Raw genomic sequence first — 22,019 nt, 5'->3', positions numbered from 1 at the left:
GAAAGCCCAGCTCTGAGACTTGAGAAACTCTCTCACACATCTTTTCCTTTAAACATCCCAGTCAACACTATTATGATACTGCTTTGTCAAAAAAAAAAAAAAAACAGGGAAGTTTGGCTGGGGATATAACAGGGAATAAACAGAGAGATTGACTTACTGCTCTGGATGCAAGGAGAACTTTTGTCTTAAATTGCAAGAGGAAATGCAGATTACTTGGGGGAATGAAAGAGCAGTTAATACATGCATTTAGATTTGATGGTCTTGTTTATCTTGTTTATTTTATGAGATATGAAAATATAAGGACCCCAAAATACAGCACAGGGTATGCAGAGGTGCCAATACCTATGATAAGTACATAACACATCACAGTCAGATTGCAGTCCAACATTCTCTTAATGCCAGCCCTCTGGCTTCTAGTGTAATAGGAAGAAAAGCTTAGAATAAACCCATTTTCTGTCCTAGCACCTATGGAAATATCCCTAGCTGTCATTCTGACTGGATTAACATAACAGTGCAATTAGATAAGTTCAAATTCTAGATTTTATGGCATTTCACTTGTTTAGACACTCTCATATGTCACATTCTTCAAAATGCTGTAAACCTACCCTTTGCATTTCAAGAACCCTGTTGCTCATTCTGCTGAGTCCCTGGGTTTCTACCTCATGTCAACTCTGGGACCAGTTCATGGATTGACCACAGTCCAACAGAGCTGGTGGGTGTGGGACATGCTGTGTCAGAACCCTGAAAAATCATAAAAGCTTACTGAGAAGCAGTATTGGTCTTATTGCTCTACTTCCTTTGGCATGGCTGCTGCAAAGCAGCACTGACCTAAACAGGTCTATTACAACATCAATAACAACAGTGTAATCTATCATGTCATTTGAAAGATTTCATATGTACTTGCTCTCTCTCCCACAAAGGGTCACAGACTTTACAAAGTATCCCCACCTGCCAAACAATCCTGGGAAGACAATGAAAAGGGATGTTTTATTCAGCAATGCCAATGACCTTCACAGAATTAATGCATTTCTAAGAGGTGAGTCAATGAAAACTCTACTGCCCACCAGAATACTTTCAAGTGCTCTAAGCAACCTAGCACACAAGAGTCTCCTGGACTGAAACTACTTTGCAACCACATTGAGCCTTGTATATATTCATTCAAAACAGAACTGCCAAAATCATTGTTGGCAATTCTAAACTTGCACAGAAAAAGATTGCCTGGTTCAGATCAGATATATAAAGACATCCTGTATGCAAGATGTTGTTTCTCCTAACAAAGGGCCTTATCACACATGAAACAGGAGCTCCAATTCGAAGTGAGGGGCACAGGTGGCAGAGGGGGTGAGATCGGGGTGAAGGAGCAGGCAGTGGATGATGGGACAGGTGGCAGGGGGTCACTGGGGTGTGATCAGGGTGAAGGAGGAGGCAGGGAATGATGGGAGAGGTGGCAGGGTGCCAGAGGGGATGAGATCGGGGTGAAGGAACAGGCAGGGGATGATGGGACAGGTGGCAGGGTGCCAGAGGAGGTGAGATCGGGGTGAAGGAGCAGGCAGGTGATGATGGGACAGGTGGCAGGGTGGCAGATGGGGTGAGACTGGGGTGAAGGAGGAGGCTGGGGATGATGGGTCAGGTGACGGGTCACTGGAGGTGAGATCGGGGTGAAGGAACAGGCAGGGGAGGATGGGACAGGTGGCAGGGGGTCACTGGGGGCAAGATCAGAGTGAAGGATCAGGCAGAGGTTGATGGGACAGGTGCCTCCATGCGATAAGGTCCATAGTGGCCCTACATCAAGCCTATCACTGTGTTTTCTCGGTACCATTTGTTCAAAGGGGGTTTGCCCTTGCCTTCTTCTGAGGCTGAGAGAGAGTGATTTCCCCAAGGTCACTCAGTAGCATGGCCAAGTGCTCTATAGGGACACATTTAGGGAAGAAAGGATCAATTTCCTCCCCTCACATAGCATTCCATACACTGGACAATGGCTCATTAAAAGCACCTTTATCTGCCAGCAGCACATTGGTTCTAAGCAGTAATCAGTTACTTTCATAAACCAGGAACCAGCAACACACAGCCCTCAGGTCACATACAGTCCTTGATCCCATTTTTATGGCCTCCACAGCACCCATAACCACGACTTCCACCACAGGATCAAAAGTCTTCACATTCAACACTGCTAAGATCACAGCCATTTCTCCCTTCCTGTTGTCATTTTTTGAGAAAAGAATCTGCCCTGCAGGTCTCTTTGGTACGGGAGGATGCTCTGGGATCCTTCTGTACCACAGAACTACTGCACTTGCTGTCCAACTACAGTGACAGTGGGGAAGAGGATGACTGCTAAGGACTAAAGATAGGACCACTCCCAACATGCAGTAGTTTCCCAGCCCTGATATTAACACTAAATAGGGCTTTCACTGTTGTTGTGCACCTTCAAGTCATTTCTGACTTTTGGTGGCCCAACGTCAAACTTATCACGGGTTTTTCTGGGGCTGACAGTGTGTAGCTCACCCAAAGTCACACAGAGGATTTCCATGGCTGAGTGGCAGAATCAAAACCTCATCTCCAATTCTCCAACCATTACGTTACACTTGCTCTTTCAAATAGGCCTGGATCTGTATTATGTTTGGATGTCAAACACATGCATTTATTTGCTTTAAAAGTGTTGAGTGATTGTTGGCCCCATCAGTAACACTGTTCCCACTATGGTTTAAATCGGATTGTGATTCCATATGATCCAGTTTAAACCACCATGGTTCCCATTAAGTCTGAATCGCTGATGTGATTTGGTAAGGGGGAGCATGGTTTTGACCCATTTAACCTGCGTCAAAAGGATGCTGGGAAAATGGAGTACTTTAGGGGGCTGAATCAATTCAGTCCAGGTGAGAACCAGGCAGATTCAAATCAGATTCAAATTTCCCAGGCCTCTCTGCCCCTGCCCAGCCTCTGCTCCTCTTCTGGCCCAAACGTCCCAGCCCAGCCCAGCCCAGAAAGAGGTTGCAGGGAAGCTGGGAAAACTGGGAAGGAGATTGCAAGGCCTACCCAGCTTCTCTGCGACCTCTTTCCCAGCTTCCCTGACGGCAGGAAACAGAAGGAGGCTGCAGAGAAGCCGGTCAGTGGCCGAAGAAGCCGGTAAGGGCTGGGCCAAGCCAGAAGATGTCAGTGACAGGCTGGGCCATTGCAACTGCCCCCCATTACCTGAACCGATTCCTGAAATCAGCACAAACATGGTGGGAAACTCGCTGGGGCAGGAACCGAATGAGGAATTTGTATCCGGAACCGGACTATAAGGTAAATGGGAATTATCTTCAGAGGTTACCTCCTCAAGTAAAATCTCTTTCCTGATAGAGTCATAGAGTTGAAAGAGGCCTGTTCTGTTTGAAATCTGAAATGGTGTCCCTAGAAAAAATTTACTGAGGTAAAAATAAAATCTAAAGCATTGTTTTTCAGGCTTGCAGACGTAGAGAACCAGCAATTTCTTTGTCAGTGTTTTAGGGACTGGTACTATATGATCTAAACTCTATTTTGTTCATAATATTGCATGAACCAAACCTCTTCCTACTATGAAAAAAAACTATAATACAGCACTCAAATTAGTTCAGTTCTTGATTGAACAGAACAGAGTGAGTGGAGACTGCCCTTTTCCATGATCCTTTACAACTACCGAGCTGGCCCTAGGTGATCACATGAAAAGAAAGTAGCATATGGAATGATTATAGTTACCATTTTTCACTTCCATAGAATGCACTTCCTATCCCTTGTGTTGAATCTAAAACATAAATGCTTTTGTTTTCTTCCAAAAGTACAAAGTTATAAATGAGAAGCAGTTAATTTAATTGGATTGCATTCACATTCAGGTTATTTTCTAGTTTCCCAGTACTTTTTTAATCATACAATCACTGTTTGAACAAAGTGTGTTGTTCTGTTGCCTTTGCCACAGAGCACTTAGGAAGGCCCTCTGCAAGAGCAAAAAGTCTGCAATGTGCTGCACAAAGCCAGATGCTTCCTAGACCTCAGACCCATTCACGCTACGGGCTTTATCACACCAGTCTGCTGTCTTGCCACAATCACACTAGTTTAAGAATGAACGCATAACAGTTTGACACCACTTTTTATCACAGCTTTTCCCATGATAGTGCTTTTGTGATCCATGGTAGCATGATCTGTTTTCACACTGCCGAACATCACCTATGTAAATGTGCTGCTTCTCCCTTTGCCTGAAGCTCAGGGCTTCAAGGCTTTGGGAAGTTGTTGGTAGCTATGATCACCACTCCTCACCTCCTCTCAAAGTGTGGGGCTGTTGTGTGCTGCACATTCACAAAGCAGTGCAGCATTTCATGAGGAAGCAGACGACAAGCCATCCTGGGTGTCCACCCCTTCCCACAGCCATCTGCTGTGTGCACATGATGCCATCCAGCTTCAGGAAGCTGTTGGTGGCATGATGGTTGCAAGGAGGAGGGGGGAGAGGAGCCCACTCACACCATACCAACTCATACCATGTGACTGCCTGAGAAGCATAACTGTCATTGGAGGGGTCTGTCGCATGAAGGCAGTGATGGAATAGCAGATAGATTAAGAGCCCATTGATGGGGTTTGCCCCTCAGGAGATTATCAGATGGCAAAAAAGGATGTAAGAGAAGTGGGGTGCTCCCATCCTTATTGCATGATTGCAGGAAGATTATTAGACGACATCCCGCAGCATTGCTGTCATCCCATCCTTCTCCAGTCAGTGAAGTTGAATCATCCTGTAACTTTTTATTGGCGGTAAACTTTTTCTTGGTGAGCATTGTTTGCTTGTTTGTTTGTTGTTTGCCTTCAAGTCCTTTCAGACTCATGGCACCCCTAAGGCAAACCTATAATGGGGTTTTCATGGCAAGTTTCTTCAGAGGAGGTTTGCAATTGCCATCTGAGAGAGTGTGACTTGCCAAGTGTCACCCAGTGGGTTTACATGGACTTGTCTCCAGAGTCATAGTCCAATGCTCAAACCACTACACCATACTGGCTCCTTGTGAATCTTATGCAGACTAATATAGAAGTAAGTCACATTGAACTTAATGACACTGACATTCAAGTAAAGTTGCACAGGATTTGCTCTGCTAGTAATGACAACTGCTGGCCTCCTGGGTCTCATTGCCATATTAGAATTAGGGCAGTTAATAGAAATTCAAATGCTGTCATATGTCTTTGTCTGTTGTTTTCAGAATCCATGAATAGCAACATTAATTAAAATGATACCTCTGAAAGAGGCATTCAGGAAATGAATTATAATCTACAAAATAGAAAGTGGTCAAGATTCCTCTTGTTGGAGCCTGGCAGAAGGCAAAAATATATATATATATATTGCCAGTTTCCTGAAATATCCATAAAATCACTGCATTCTGAGCAATCATTTGATGCTTCACAAAAAGTTCCCTCTTTCTGGGATGAAAAGTGGCAGCTTTTGACATTTGCAGCTGCAGGGAAAGTATCTGGGATATTTGCTGATGCACCTGAGACTCAGCCTGGGGCCTTTTGCCAAACAAGCTATTATAGTATATGAGATCTCGGGGCACATATTTATGTTGTATCAAATTGTGTATGGTCCACATGAATTACAGCAAAAGTGAGCAAAGGGTGGCTCATTATCCAAGCCCCCACCCCATAGAAATGGAAGTAAACAGCCAACCACTTTTTGGTTTTTGGTCCTGGGATGGAGAAATGATATGCAGCACCTGCCCAACTCAGAGTGAAGAGGCTTATCCTCTTGTTTTATTCTGTTTGGTTTTTTTTATAGTGTATTTTTGTATGCTATGGTTTTACTTTTTTAAAAAACAAAAAGCCCTATAACAAATGACCTCTTATTGAGTTAGACAGATAGGCAGGCTGGCAGATAGATAAATGAAAACACAGGCACTGACAGGTTTGTGAAACTTCTGCTACCACCACCACCCAAGAATTATGGGGAGTTATGGCAGTGTTGGACATTGTGTGGCATTCCAGTTGTTGTTGGACTACAAGTCCCATTAGCCCTAGCCAATACAGCTAACAGTAAAGGATCTGTAGGGCCACATGCTCTCTGTAGAGGAATTCATGAATTTGCATCCCTTTTTCTAAGTAACAGAAGCTGCAAGTTTCCTTGATCTGGATCAGGACCAGCATTCTCATGCAAGGTAAACTTTATCTCACTCTATCATATTTCCCACAGGAAATCTCCCTTTGTGGCAGTATGTGCCCCATGGTAACACGAGCACTTATAAAATCCTGAAGAGGGACAGATTTCCTCTGGAAAACTTCAATAGAAAAGGACTCTAACCCAACACCACCACCTTCCTCCTGAGCAATCCCAGTCAGGATTAGATTCACTGTGATTGCCTTTAAAAGAGAGAGAGAACAGAATCCTGTTCACAAGGCTCAATGATGTAGTTCCCATTGTATATAGTCTGACAACAGGCTTACATTAATTTCAGGTTGTCATGCCAGCCCATTAGAAAAATGGGAAAAGTAACAGGAGAGGTAATACCTAACCTCTCCCTGAGGCTGTTCTGTTATCTGAAATGTTAGTCAAACCTGAAAAAGGGTTTAAGAGCAGCTGCTTGTGTAATGGAGATGCCACAAGAAATTAGACAGATAGCATGGCAACTCCAGTACTGAAGAGCCACACGTCTGGGAGGAAGCAGCTGCAAGCTTGGGTCTTGTTAATATTACACCTTTGATCAGCTAATTATCAGACCAGAGCAAAAGGAAACATGGGGCTTCTTGTAAGTAAGCAGCTGAGAGGTCAAGCATTGAAATCAAATCTACATTGGAATGAATAATCAAGCATGACCCTGGCATCTGAGTGGTGTAGTATCCTCTGGTCTTTAACCTAATGTTAGTCAAGCCTTCCTCTCACTTTACAAAGAGACATTAGTGCTATAGTACTGAAACCATGGTGCATTTTTTTTTTTTACAATGGAATTAAAAATTCAATGGTAATTTCAGGTGTGCTTCCTTCTCCCCAGCAGTGAGTCTGCTGCAGAGCTTAGATAAGTTATCCTTTGGAGGTGTAATTCCCAGTGCTTTCAGCTAGCCTAGATTGAGGATTGTGGGGGGAGTTATATTCTTTGAAAATACCTTTTTCAAGATGTAGTCTCAATAATGACCAATCCCATTTACCTGACATTCAAGGAACATTTTCCTCCCTCCTTCTAGAATAAGGATAAGAAATATGTGGCCCTCCAATTGTTAGGAATCTGCAACTCCCAACATCCTCACCACTGAGCATGCAGTCTGGAGGTGATGGAAGTCGTAGTCTAACAACATCTGGAAGCCCAAATGCATCCACTGGAGAACTGCCCTGGAGTATCTGCACTGGAGTATTTTTGAACAGGATTATAAGGAATGTGCTCTTACTGTCACTTGATCATCAGAAACTCCCTGTTGTCACTCAGGCAGCTTTGAATTTTAGAAGAAAGGGTATGAGAATCTTTATGATACTGTAGGTCTGAAGGGTAATTTAGGCTGGGGGAGGTCATCCTGCCTATGCCTTTGGAGCTAACTACAGCCCCCAAAGTTGGAAATTGCTATGTACAAAAGAAAAAGGGCCATTCCCTGCTCATGCTGGTTTCTAAATGCTTTAGTGGAGCAAGTTTCTCATTTTCCCCACCCCCTCAACCTCCCACAGCGTCATCTGGGATAATACACAGCATGAACATTCCTCTCAGCTGTAAAACGAACCGTATAATTCCCCCCAAACCCCTCAACACACTGGGTAACACCCTTCCCACATCAGAAATAGCTTGCCAGTTTTCCTTCACACAAGTGGAAGATACAAAGGGAGGGGAGAACATGTCCTATTCTAAGTACTGTTTTTGGAAAAGGAAAGGTAAGGTCAAACTCCCTAAGAGAGACAGGGAATTTTTAAACACCCGCAGAGACACAGAAAGATATTTCGTTCTCCTCCTCTTTCCCACCAGGGAGCAAGAACTACATCTCTATAATTATGGTTAAAACACACTTTAGTGGGGCGGGAGTATCTCCACTTAACAGTCACTGGCAGTTATTTTAGCAGCTGCAGTGGCAAGAAGGAAGGAATTGAAATGCAAATTATCCTGCACAAATACAGCGAGCCCACAACCTTACCTTGAAGAGGCGCAAGATGTTGGCCACCATAATGGAGACAGAGCTGCCAGATGCTCCTATCACCCCAACCACACGTTCCGGCTTGGTGATGATAGGTGGCCCGCCATTAACGCAGCGCACCTCGGTGCTGTCCTTCTCAATCAGGGCCTGGACAAAGGTGAGTGACTGCTCCAAGGCATGGGTATCTCGAGAACAGGTGTCCAAGATGCGGGCCCCCAAGGTGATGTTTGGGAGTAAGTCTGGGTCATTGTTGATTCGGTCCAAAGCAAAAAGCATGGCCTCTAGGCGGTGGATCCCCTTCTCTTTCTTCAGCTCCCCACAGGCTTTTCCCTCTGAGCCCCTTCCGTGGACAGGAAAGAGGCCTCCTAAGGTGATGTCCCCATCAAGGCGAATGGAGTTCATGTGGGGGTGGCCTTGGCCTTTAGGTTTGGCAGAGCTGACTGGCTGATACCACCAGCCACAGCACACACTCAAGAGCAGGCAGAAGGAGAGTGGCTCCATGCACAAGGATCCCCCGTTCTTCCAAGTCATTGCCAAAGAGCCCTGCACACTCAAACCCCTTCAGCCTAAAGACCCATGGAAGTCAAATTGGTTGGCATCAACCAGACTCCTTAGTTTTGATAGCTTGGAAGCTGGCTCCACATTGAAATCCTAGACAAGTTGGGAAAAGCACTTCAATGTGCTGAGACTGAAGGGGAGAATTGGCATGTGGCCTTCTGAAGGGGACAAACCATGTCACTTTTCTGTCAAGATTCCCAGCCTTTGCCAACATCCATTCGAAGCAGGTGGTGAAGAAGGGAGAGGACTGTTGAGGCTGGAGGCTTTTACAAGGTTTATTTTCCAGCCCTCCGAAGGACTCCAGCCACACAATTAAAAGAGGGCTCCAGGCTTTGCATAACTTTGCATGAAGGAGAAGACAGAGAAAGAAAAATCCTCTTTATTCCTTTGTCCACAATCCTTAAAAGGGAGAGAGGGGGAAGGGGAGAAAGGGGAGAAAAAAGAAAATCCAATGAATGCATTTAAACAAGGGCATTTGTTATTCAGATCTTTTATCAAGCAGCTTGACAAAGAGGTGTAAGTTACTGCACACACAAAAAGGCTTCAGGATTCACTTGAGTGTTTTTGTTACACTCTAAGAGAAACAATATTTTTACAAAAGCAACACATAGGTGGAGGGAGAGAGAAACCATGTTTGAAGACTTCTAAACTGTTATGTCATTTATGGACTTGAAGCAGGTTTGCTCTAGTAAGAGCTTGCTGAGCCCTTTAGCATACCCAGGTCTGTGAAAGTAAACCAGACTTTTTCCTTGTGGCGGAAAGGATGAATAGACTCATGTTACTTTTATAGGTGCTTATTAACCATATTATTTTTGAAAAGAAAAACAAGGAAAGGGGGGAAATATTTGTCTACTTTGTTGATGTTAGAAAAGCTGCTCACTCCATCTGGCACAGATTCGAGCATCCACAGTTTGAAAATATTCCAAAAAAGTATAAATTCCAAATAGCAAAGTTTGATTTTTTCCATTTTATATAAGGGACATCATTTTACTATGCCATTGTTTTTAATGGGATTTGAGCATCCACGGACTTGGTTGTCCATGGGGGGTCCTGGAACCAAACCCCAGCAGATAATAAGAGCCCAATGTAACTTCAGTCCTCCCTCCAAAATCATATTTAACACACACAAAAAGTGTAATCTTCAGATTCAGCCCACCATGGATGCCTTTGCAAGGCAGACATGGGTGGCTGGCAGGCCTTGTTGCCACCCCCACTGCTGCCCTGTGCCATTTTTAATAGGGACATAGAAGCCTCATTCACAGTCTTACAGTCTTGCAAGGCTTCCAGTCCCTATTAAAAATGACAAAGAGCAGCAACAGAGGTGTCGGCAAATTATCAGTGAACAATCATATCCACAGAAGTCAATGCCACAAATGAGAAAGTTCAACATTAAAATAGAATTAAACTATTAACAATATCAAAACAATTTAAAACATACACTTAAGGATAAAAAAAGTTTCTTAAGAGTACAGGTTAAAATAATATATCTCCCTCTTAAAAGCCCTTTCCTTCAAGTCAACTTATGGCACCAGTCATAAGGCTTGCTTGGCAAGATTTATTCAGAGGAGGTTTGCTGTTGCCTTCCTTTGAGGCTGAGAGAGTGTAAGTTGCCCAAAATCACCCTGTAATTTCCATGGGCAAGTAAGGATTCAGATCCTAGCCTCCCTGAGTCCTAGTCCAACATTCAAAGCATTACACAATACTATGTCTTATATATATGTACATATGCATGTGCACATGGGCATGTACATGGGCTCTAAAAATCTGAAATGACCTGCCAGAAGAGATCTGCCATATAACATCTTTGGAGGCCTTTAAGAAGGCAATAAAAACAGATCTCTTCCAGCAGACCTTCCCAAACTGACCTCCTCAGAATGTTCATTCTCCAGTTGCATAGCTGTTCCCACCGGACTGTGATCGTGATTGATTTCATTGACTATTTTATTGGGAGCATTTTATTGGGAATTGTTGTTTTAATGCTATTTTAAGGTGGGAGGGAGATAGGGAATTGGATTTGATGTGTTTTGCTATGTTTTTACTTGTGGCTTGTTGTGTTGTATTTTTATTGTTCTTATGTTATTACCCGCCTCGATCCAATACAAATAAATATTGTTGTTGTTGTTGTTGTTGTTATTACCCACACACAAAGGCACTTTTTCATCAACTGACTTTAATAGAAGTGTTGCCTCAACTCCTTTCAAAGGCTTCATGATAAAGAGAAATAACAGGGCTGCAGCTGAAGCCTTAAACTGAGCCTTGCAACATTTCTGCATTTTCTCCATAGAATTCCACTGGAAAAATCCTTTCCCCTAAGTAACTAACTAGTAGCAGAGAGAATAATTTAGGAGAGGCACTTTTCCTCTTGTGTCCATTTGCAGTTCAAATATCAGGATATCTGGGGAAAAGTTTAAATCTTCATGTAAAATGCTGAATAGCACCCAATGTTAGAAGAAGTTGCAAAAGTGCTGCCTAGCTTAGCCACTCCTTTTGGAGTCCCTCATAATAAGTCTACTGGCTTAAGATAAATAACACTGATTGTTGCTCATGGCCCTCTCCCATTAATAATTGAAACACTAGCTTCACAAACTAACATTTAAGAAGCAATACTAAAAATGCAGACTACAGTCACAATTACTGCTCTAGGATGCTTCTGAAAGTAATGCTGATCACTCTCCTGGTAGGAGTTTGTTGTGGTGGTGATGCTGGTCTTGGTGGTTTTTAGGGAGTAGCATGGCCTTGGAAACAGAATGTACAGTTGAGGAAAAGGGAAGAGCTAAAAAACTGATAAATGTGCAACTGAAAAATTGGAGTGGGAATTTAGTATATGTTATGCACTGAAGACTGGTCATTGGAATGGCCATTATAACAGCAGGAGCATGCAGAAACCATTGCCGGAGTTTTAAAAGCATTTAGGGATTATTGTGATAGTACAGCAGGGGTACACAGTATTTGAGAGGCACCAGTTTTGACAGTGCAAGCCTTGATGAGGCAGCAGGAACAGAGACTTGTAAATAACTCATCACTGTAGAGTAAGGTACGAACTACTGACTCCTATGGAGACACTGGCACTGATATGGGGTATAAGTAAAGAGAAATCACATTTTCTGTTCTCAATCCCTCATACTTTTAAAAGATAGGCTGTTTTGTGGAACATTTCTACAGTTAGGAAATCTGCTTTTTAACTGCCCTGTTTACATTGGCTTGCAGCAGCTTTCCAAGGTTTCAGGTAGTCCTCCTTCCAGGCATCTTTTTCCAATCTAGGACCTTCTGCATGCATAGTACATGCTTTGGCCTGATCTACAGACCTTCTTACTAAAGGAAAAGGTGAATTTAAAGTAAATTATTGATTAAATCCTGCTAGCTCTTTTGAACCAATATGGGTTCATTTTAACTAGCATTAGGAGTAAAATTTAGAATATCACAAGATGGTTAAACTCAAAAATTTACAAAAATCTACAATTTACCATAAACATGTGATGTGTCGGGAGCAAGCATCTTGCTTTCAAGCTGAATTACACTTCCAAGATAATTCAGTTTATTTTGAAGGTAAAGGTTCCAACACACACACCCTGTGTTGCCTCACTGCCAAAGTTTAGTGACAGAGCAGCTAATTTGATCAGGAGAGGAAGGGACTACAAAACATGGCCCACATTCCATGCAATCATTCTTGTTTTCATTCATTTTCTGCCAGTTTTGGCATGCCACCCCTGGATCTGTAACCTTTTCATTGGTCCTACTAAGATCTGGCAGAATAAGGAGGCTGCCTTAATAGCAGCTGTTGTGGTGTAGCAGCTGCCCAGCACCATAGATGTCACTCCTGTCACACATACACACACCTAACTATTACCATCCTCCTCAGCAATCTTTCCAGTGGCCAGTGATGCTTGCTTCCCTGGATTGGCTAACTAGCCTGCTCCCACTAACTCACAGACAGAGATGATGGGAAAGATCCCTGGCTGAGTAACAGGGTCCCATTCATACTATATGGCTATAGCACTATGGTTCCACTTTCACTGCTCTGGCTGCTTTCTGTGGGATCCTGGGATTTACAGTTTTGTGAGATATTTAAAATTCTCAGCCAGACAGTTCTAATGCCTTGCTAATCTACAAGTCCTGGGATTCCATAGGATGCAGCTGCAGCAGTTATAGTGGGATCCTTGTGCTATAAATTTGTAATTTGAAAGGATCATGGGTAGAGGAACAGGCAGTGGAGGCTACAGTATGGCACATGCTGTTGAACCTGAATTGTGGCTGTAAGCAGGTAGCAAGGAAGTGAGAGGTGGTAAGGCATTTGAGGACCAGATGCAATGGATGATGCAACACTGAAACCAGTGTTGAACTAAGATCTAAGATCAGTTCAACTTCCAGAAATCTTGGGTTCATGAAATTGATAGAGATGGGGTAACACTGTATCATCAACCAATAAAAATATTTTGGGCTAAACCTAGCCCTAATTCGCTTCATATATACCTACTGCCCTTTATCTAAAATCTTGGGTTACCCAGAAACTTGAAAAGTTACTTTTGGGAGCTACAGATCCTCAGAAGCCCTAAGCCCAAAAGCCACCAGTGATTATAAAGCTTGGAGATTCTGGCAGTTGTAACTCAAAAAAGTACCTTTTCTTGCTCTTGTATTTCGGAAACTATGTTGCTTATATTTTTTTCCCCTACCAGGTGGAATATGGTAATAGCAATTTTGCACTTCTGTAAAAAATTAAAAGACCCATTTAAGTACCATTGTTCAGCAGATTTCCTTTCATGGCCCTGCTGTCTCTGCTTTCTGCCTTCCAACAGAATGACCTTCCAGAAAATCACCTCCTCCCTTTGTACGAAAATTGCACAACAAATTCTAATAAAAGCCCAAGAAAGTACAAGAAAAGAAACAGGATCATTGCTCACTGCTTATGCCTGTCTGTAAGTAAGCTCCCTTGAGGGGTTGGCTGTTGTTAACAGTTGAATGGACTTTTTAGGCCAAAACCCTCTGGCCTTCCTCCTCCAGGGAACTTCTGGAAACTGTTTGGTTAAAATGTACAAACACCCTTCTAACATGACACATCCCCCAACTCAATGAAAAGGGGAGTATAGAAAGTATAGTGGGGAGGGGACTTCCACTACCTAGTTCTAACCTCACTAACAGAGTAAATGCGTAAAGAATATTTGTAAATTTTCTTGTAAATGGCATGAAAGGATCTCTCAATCCCTCAATACACCCAGTAAATATTTTTTAAGAAAATGTCAACTCCTGCCAAAAAGCAAAAAGGCCAGTACTTTTTTTCCCTCAGCAGCAAGACAAAACACTTTGAGTTTTGTGCAAAAGCACTGTTTTTATGCAAAAAAGCCATCTTTTCTGGAAAAACATATTTTGCACAGAAAGTAATGCTGTCTACAAAAAACATTTTTGTGCAAAATCCTTTCATGAAATCAGTGCAAAAAATATTAAATGCTAAAAGAAAAATCAAGAAAAATGCACAAAACTCTAAACTGAGTCAGCAGAGAGAAAAAAATTCAATTTTTATGTGTTCTCACATCTAAGAATGAGGGTCTAGGGAAAGCTCTTCTCCAAAGCCCTATTCTCTGGTACAGACAGATTCAAAGGTGACACTGGGATTTTCTCACTAGCAATTGTACATTGTACATTGTCCAGTCTATGCACTACCCAGTAGATGAAAGCACTGGCTGAGTGACGCTGTGCCTGCAGTGAAGGGGTCAGTTGTATGAATGTTTCTGTTGCCAGTGCCTCAGCTAGGTACTTAGCTTTTTTGCTTCATGAGGACTTTCCTTATGTATGGGGAAGGGAAGGCCATGTATGAAGCAAAATTAGCTCCCCAGTCACAGTGTCTCCTGCAGCTGCCATCTAATTTGGGACAATTTCACTACACACAGCTTTTCCCTATCTAGGGGAAACTCTGCATGCTGACATCATCCAACCCACAGGGGAGTTGTTGTAGGGACAGTCACCTGGCCAAGCTGCTAAATACAGTGGTCCCTTCCTTTATGCGGGGGATCCGATCCAGACCACCATCACCACACGTAAGGGAAATTCTGTGTATGCTCGAACCCCATTAAAGACAATGGGGCTTGTATTTGTGGCAAGCACGCCATTATTCTTTCCGGCACATGGCACAGCTTCTTCTGGCACGACTTTCAGCATATGTTGTATAAGGTTCCCTACTCCTTACACTGTATAAGGTTCCTTACTCCTGGTAGGGAGGGATAGAAAGTAGTGATCAATACATGCAGTGGCAAAACTTTTTGTAAAAAATACACCAAGCACTTACAAAACCATAGTCATGCAGCAAGGAAGCCCATTTATCAGGGCCTTGTGCCTCTCCCCTGGGTCTTGGAGCAAGAAAGACAATCTCAGAGTGAAAGTGTTAACTTGAAAAAATAAAATAGAAGCAACCTAGGGATCCTCCAGCCACCTTAGCAAGCGTGAATAGATCAGAGTGAGTTGCTTTCACATTTGCTATCTTAGAGTCACTGAATATACTACCAGATTTGATTTCTTTGTATCCTCCTTCTCGCAACTCCTGAACAAATGTTTTCTCTTTCCCCTCTCTCTCTCCAGTCCTGCCCCTGCAATTCCTGCTGTAATTTTTCTCTTGCTTTAGTCCCTCTCTTTCTTACCCTTTTTCTTCTTCTCTCCCCACATCTTGCTTAAATCTCTTCTTTGTTTTTCTCTTTATCAACCACCAGTACCCTAGTCCACAACTTCTGGCTAAACATCTTCTCCTGGCTTCCTTTCAGTCTATGTGTCTCTCTTCCCCCCTTTCATCATAGCTCCTAGTTGCATTCATCTTCACCTTAATTTCCTAATTCTTTCCCTCTCTCTCTTTTTCTCCAAGCCTGTTTTTCTTTGCTTTGGCCCCTTCCAAGAAAACCTAAAAACCATGGCAAGGTGTATTAGATTATCAGGAATTTAAAGTTGTGAATCCTAGAAAACTCAACAGGACCTGCTTCTTAGTAGGTACTCAGAAGCAAGTCCTTTTGATATTAATGATAGCTAGGACTACACTGTTGGTCACAGTTGCCTTGTTCGGCTATCATCACCACCACCACCACCACCACCACCACCACCACCACCACCACTACCTTCCCTTCACCAAAATATTATTAGAGGCAGCATAATCATCATCATGGTTGAGGGAGATTCTACAACCTGACTGTAAAAGGAAAAGAAATTTTTTTAAAAAATGGTCAGGGAGGAGAACTGGTTAATGGGAACAATCCATAAAAAGCGGAGTCTGGAAAATCGATTTAGCTTGGGAAAGTTTCTTTAGTTAGTCTACAACTCCCATATATTGTTAAAAATATAGCTTGAGAAAGTACAGAGCTAGGAAACAAAAGTTATTGGGCAGGGGAGAATTGATGCAAAGTTTGGAAAATGGTTTCGTTGGATAACAATTCCCCTGTATTCTTGAAAGTTATGTTTACAAAATTGTTAAAAATAGAGCTAGGAAAGGATCTTGTTCAAAGCTGGTCTTGGAAAATATAATTTACATTCCTTTCTCATTTATTTAAACTTCTCATTTGTTAGATAGTGGGGGGGGGGGGGGGGGTTATTGCAGTGATATGTTCTGAATAACTATGGTTGGTGCTTAATAACATCACACAGGCCTACACTACAATACACAACTAGGGTTGTCCCCAACTAGGGCCCATACCCTGGGGCATCCCTAGGTTTTTGGGTTTGGCTCTTGAAATATCAGTGGCTAGTATGGTGCTGACCTGGCAACCCTAAGACCAACCTTGACTCTGGCAGTAAAAATATTCAGACTAGGACTTCACTCAAGGATCTTGTGGTGGCAAAGGGCATGTTAAATGATGTTCTAAAGAGAGCTGTTAGGCTCAGGTGACATGGATTTAGTAGTGTCATTGCTAAATTCCAGGTCCTGGAGCTTCTAGGTGTTTATCTGGATTAAAATATCCTTGAATGTCTTGAAGCTTGAGTCATAACAGATCTGCAGGGGGCAGAATCCTCAAATCTGATTTTAGTGATGGTATTTGACAGCATCCTAATCGTTGTTGTGTGCCTCCAAATCATTTCTGACTTATGGCAACCCTAAGGTTATCTTACCACAGTGTTTTCTTGGCAAGATCAATTGAGAGGGAGTTTGTTTTTGCCATCCCCTGAGGCTGGGAATATGTGACTTGCCCAAGGTCCTCCAGTGGATTTCTATGACTGAGCAAGGATTCTGGTCTCTAGAGTCCTAGTCCAACACTCAAACCAGCGAACCATAAAGTGGGCATGGGCATTGTGTATGCATATCATATAATAATGAAAACATTTTATCACACAACATTTCATCACGCACAAATGCTTCCAATGGCATTCTCATCACATAAGTATCATTTTTACCATGCTGTTTTTTGTTGTTATTATTATTGCCATTTACAACAAAATTACAAGGTAGTTCAAGATGTAAAAGATCACCAAAGGAACCCAACCACTCAGACCTCTTCTCTATGCTAGCTCTAGCCTCCAAATATTTCCTGAAGACTGTCATCATAAACTTCTGTACCAAGGTGAGAGACCACTGAACCTAGTGTGACCTCGTTTAGCATAAACATGGTTAGGATTTTACTTGTTATTGACTGCAACAATAAAGACTGCAACAATAAAACATACTTAAGATTCCACTGTAAGAAGTGTTCTTTTGGCTGTACAAGATCTCTTCCAGAGTAAGCAGACTGTAGCATTTTTTTCTTCACTGTGTCCAATTATAAAAGGACTTACACAGATTTAACATCAGAGCTTGGAAAAGTTATTCTTTTGGACTACAACTCCCAGAATCTCCCAGCCATCATGAAGACAGCTTGTGCTGGCTGAGAGGTTGTGGGAGCTGTAGTCCAAAACGTAATTTCCCAAGTTTTGTTCAAAACAGAGGTGTGTTCCAAACCAGAGAAGTGATTTCTCTCTTCTTGCCTAAAAGAGAGATAATTGTTCCCTTGTTTACCATCATTGCAAGGGCTTTTGTGAGGATTAATTGCATGCTGTTCATAACCCACTTTGAAAATGAAAAGCCCTGTGTTATATTTATATTAGAAAAACAAATAACTTTTTAGTCCAAACCAGTGAAATGTCAGAATTACTTAGCAAAAGGGGGATGAATGGAAGGATTGCTAACGGAAGTATTTCAGGCTCCAAAAAGCATTATGAATCCAACCAGTGACATTCTCCAGTGTGTCTCCTCCATTGATGCAACAACTGGCAGCTACTCAAGCCTTTCTTATGTAGTAACCTATACAGAAATCATTGGATCTAACTCAGCCATTTGCAGCCTAGCATTCCTCCTGTGTTGCACTACAAGTCTTATTATTCCCAGCCATCACAGTAAGTTTTTGCACTGGCTGGAGATTATGGGAACTTCAGTCTAATACATCTGGAGCATGGTGGTTTGGGGAACATCACCTTAATTAATCTGATTTCTTCCTTCAGTTCCAGGACATGTCAGAGATCCGTCCAGTGACTTTAGGACATTTGGGAGATCATGTAAAGTCCCTTGGACACAAAACACATGTGAAAATTTAAACATTGGCCTTTTTTCTTAGTCCAAGACTCTTACCCAGAGGTGGATGACTGTAACACTCTAGATGCTCTTGAATGGCAACTCCCAGAATGCCTCACAACTGGTGATGCTGGCTAAGGCTGGTGAGAGTGTGAGACCATAATAATCTGTAGAACCACAGTTCCCCACTCCTACAATGTCATTTCCACTGAGTACATAAATAGGGTACATCTATAAGGAATTGAATGAAAATTTCATTTGGGCAACAGAATTCTTATTTGAAGGCAATGTCTTCATTTTGCCCCACCATCACCTCTGCATTTCTCTGAAGATGCCAGCCACAGATGCTGGGGAAATGTCAGGAAGAAACTCTTCTAGAACATGGCCACATAGCCCAAAAAACCCACAATAAACTATGGATGACGGCCATTAAAGCCTTCAACTTCACGTCTGCATTCTCCTTTTTCTTTTTACCTTCACATGAGTAACCCTTTCCTTGCTCAGGATTCTTTGGATTCTACTGCCCAATAAGTGCAAATGAGAAATGAGCCATTTCTCTCTTTCAAAAAACAAAACAAAACCCACAATGTTTTATTTTTAAGGATGTGTGCATCTCCTCCCCCATCACTATCATTCAATCGAGTGCACATATTTGCATTTCATAATAAAAAGATAGACAAAGGGGCTTTCCTGCAAAATAAAAACTCTCTTTTACACACCCACACACACACACTTCTGCAGTAGACCACAGCATCCTGGACATCTCTCCCATTACTCCAAGACAAGGATCAGTATGGGGTCACACATGAATGATGCAGCTTTTTATTTGCAATAACAAACCCATGTTACCAGCCTTTGAATCAACACTGGAACCCTCAAGTATGCAAGCAAGCCATCTGTAATGGTACTAAGCTGTATTTGGAGTTTAATTAACAGGTCAATGGGCAGGTAGGTCAGGGATTTATGATGCATAAACAGCAGGGCCATAGTGTTAAACTGAAGGGAGAAGCCATTTATTCAATGATGTGGAGCTAGTCCAAGGCATTCAAAATCACATTCAAAGAAAGGAACTCCACTTACAGAGACATCCAGCAACAGTGATATAGCAATGTCAGTGGTGAGAATTGGTTAGCCCTCCAAATATTGGTGGATTGCAACTCCTAGCACCTTTAGTCAGCATAGGCAATGGCGAGGAATGCTGGGACTTGCAGGGCAAGAACATCTGGAGGGCCTCATCTTTCCAAGACCTGAAGTAGGTGAAGACAGTGAGTCCCAATCTATGCAACTAGCAATACTGTGACTGCAATTTCGAGAATCTCTTGCCATGCAGCTCACTAGGAGCTAAAGTGCAACAATGACTGGAAACCCAAGGTTGAGAGAATCATGGAGTTGGAAGAGACCACATGGGCCATCCAGTTCAACCCCCATTCCCATCCAGGAAATCACAACCAAAGCATCCCCAACAGATGGCTATCCAGCCTCTGCTTAAAGACCTGCAAGGAAGGAGATTCCGCTACACTCCGATGAAGAGTGTTCCACTGTCGAACAGCCCTCACTGTCAGGAAGTTCCTCCTTATGTTGAGGTGGAATCTCTTTTCCTGGAGCTTGCATCCATTGTTCCTGGTCTTAGTCTCTGGAACAGCAGAAAACAAGCTTGTTCCCTCCTCAACATGACATCCCTTCAAATATTTAAACAGGGTCATCGTATCACCTCTTAACCTTCTCTTCTCCAGGCTAAACATCCCCCAGCTCCCTGAGTCGTTCCTCATAGGGCATGGTTTCCAGACCCTTCACCATTTTAGTCACCCTCCTTTGGACACACACTAGTTTCTCAATGTCCTTTTTGAATTCTGGAGCCCAGAACTGCACACAATATTCCAGGTGGGGCCTGACCAAAGCAAAATAGAGTTGCACTATAACTTCTCTTGATCTAGACACTATACTTTTATTGATGCAGCCTAAAATTGCATTGGCTTTTTTAGCTACCGCATCACACTGTTGACTAATGTTCAACTTGTGGTCTACTTGGACTCCTAGATCCCTTTCACATGTAGTCTCGTTCAGCCAGGCATCCCCCATCCTATATCTGTGCATTTTATTTTTCTGCCCTAAGTGCAGTGCCTTACATTTCTCCCTGTTGAAGTTCATTTTGTTAGCTTTGGCCCAGCTTTCTAGTCTATTCTGGTCATTTTGACTTTTGATCCTGTCCTCTGGGGTGTTAGCTACTCCTCCTAATTTGGTGTCATCTGCAAATTTGATAAGTATGCTCCCAATTCTGTCATCCAAGTTGTTGAAAAAGATGTTGAATAGCACTGGCCCCAGGACAGAGCCCTGTGGGACTGCACTGGTCACTTCTCTCCAGGATGAAAAGGAGCCATTGTTGAGCACCCTTTGGGTTCAGCCGGTCAACCAATTACAGATCCATGTAACTGTTACTTTGTCTAGCCCACATTCTACAAGCTTGTTTGCAATAATGTCATGGGAAACCTTGTCAAAGGCCTTACTGAAATCAAGATGTTTTATAATGTTTTATATCCTTGTTGTAACCCGCTTTGATCTCCTTTGGAAAAGCGGGCTATAAATAAACAGTAGTATTATTATTATTAATATTAAGATATACTATATCCACAGCATTCCCTTCATCTACCAAGCTGGTAATTTTATCAAAAAAGAGATAAGATTTATCTGGCATGACTTGTTTCTCAGAAACTCATGTTGACTTTTTGTGATTATGGAATTGCCTTCTAGATGTTCACAGACTCTCTGTTTAATGATCTGCTCCAGAATCTTTCCTGGTATTGATGTCAGACTAATTGGATGATAACTGTTGGGATCCTCTTTTTTCCCCTTTTTGAAAATGGGGACAGCGTTTGCCCTCTTCCAGTCTGCTGGGACTTCTCCTGTTCTCCAGGACTTCTCAAAGATTATTGCCAGTGGCTCTGATATTACATTAGCCAGCTCTTTTAATACTCTTGGATGTAGTTCATCGGGTCTTGGAGATTTATATTCATTTAGATTAACCAGATATTCTTGTACTTCCTCTTTACTTATTCTGTGCTGCATTTCTCCTATTGTGTCCTCTGTCCCATTATCTTCAGGTTGAGCACCCTTTGCCTTTTCTGAGAAGACTGAAGCAAAAAAGGTGTTGAGTAATTCTACCTTTTTCTGTCCCCTGTTAGCCTTTTGCCATCTTCTGCATGCAGTGGCCCTACCATTTCCTTCTTCTTCCTTTTGCTGTGGACATATCCAAAAAGGCCCTTTTTGTTGTTCTTAACCTCTCTAACAAGCCTGAGTTCATTCTGTGCTTTAGCTTTTCTGACTTTACCCCTACACATGATTGCTATTTGTTTGAATTCTTCTTTGGTGATTTCCCCATTTTTCCATTTCTTATACATGTTCCATTTCAGTTGAAAGTTCCTTAGTCATCCATCCTGGTTTCTTGAGACATCTCCCATTTTTCTTCTCATTGGAACTGTTTGAAATTGTGCCTTCAGTATCTCCCTTTTGAGAAACTCCCATCCGTCCTGAACTCCCTTCTCTTTTAGTATTTCTGACCACGGGATTACTCTCAATACTTCTCTAAGTTTAGTGAAATCCGCTCTCCTAAAGTCTAGAATGTGTGTCTATGCCTGGCTTCTCCTTTCCACTGTAGAACAAACTCCAGGAGAACATGGTCACTTCCACCTAAGGATCCCACCACTTGCACCCCATTAACCAAGTCATCCCTGTTGGTTAGGATCAGATCCAAAATAGCTGATCCCCCTGTTTTCCTCTTCCACCTTTTGGACAATGAAATTGTCTTCTAGGCAAGTGAGGAATTTGCTAGACCTTGGATTTGGCTGAGTTTGACGTCCAGGAAATA

At 42.5% G+C, this 22,019-nt stretch overlaps 1 protein-coding gene across 1 annotated transcript in view; it reads right to left on the bottom strand.

Moving 5' to 3' along the window:
- Positions 1–22,019, bottom strand: part of GRM4 (glutamate metabotropic receptor 4) — a 456,565-nt gene that overhangs the window by 366,174 nt on the left and 68,372 nt on the right. Inside the window, exon 2 of the mRNA XM_042465970.1 lies at positions 8,092–9,048. Coding sequence (XP_042321904.1) covers positions 8,092–8,622 — 531 coding nt within the window. The 5' untranslated portion in view covers positions 8,623–9,048. The remainder of the gene's footprint in view (positions 1–8,091; positions 9,049–22,019) is intronic.

The sequence above is a fragment of the Sceloporus undulatus genome, chromosome 4, assembly GCF_019175285.1.
Source record: "Sceloporus undulatus isolate JIND9_A2432 ecotype Alabama chromosome 4, SceUnd_v1.1, whole genome shotgun sequence".
Taxonomy (NCBI): Eukaryota; Metazoa; Chordata; class Lepidosauria; order Squamata; family Phrynosomatidae; genus Sceloporus; species Sceloporus undulatus.
The sequence above is the reverse complement of the archived record's forward strand: the minus strand, read 5'-3'. Positions and strand labels throughout refer to the sequence as shown.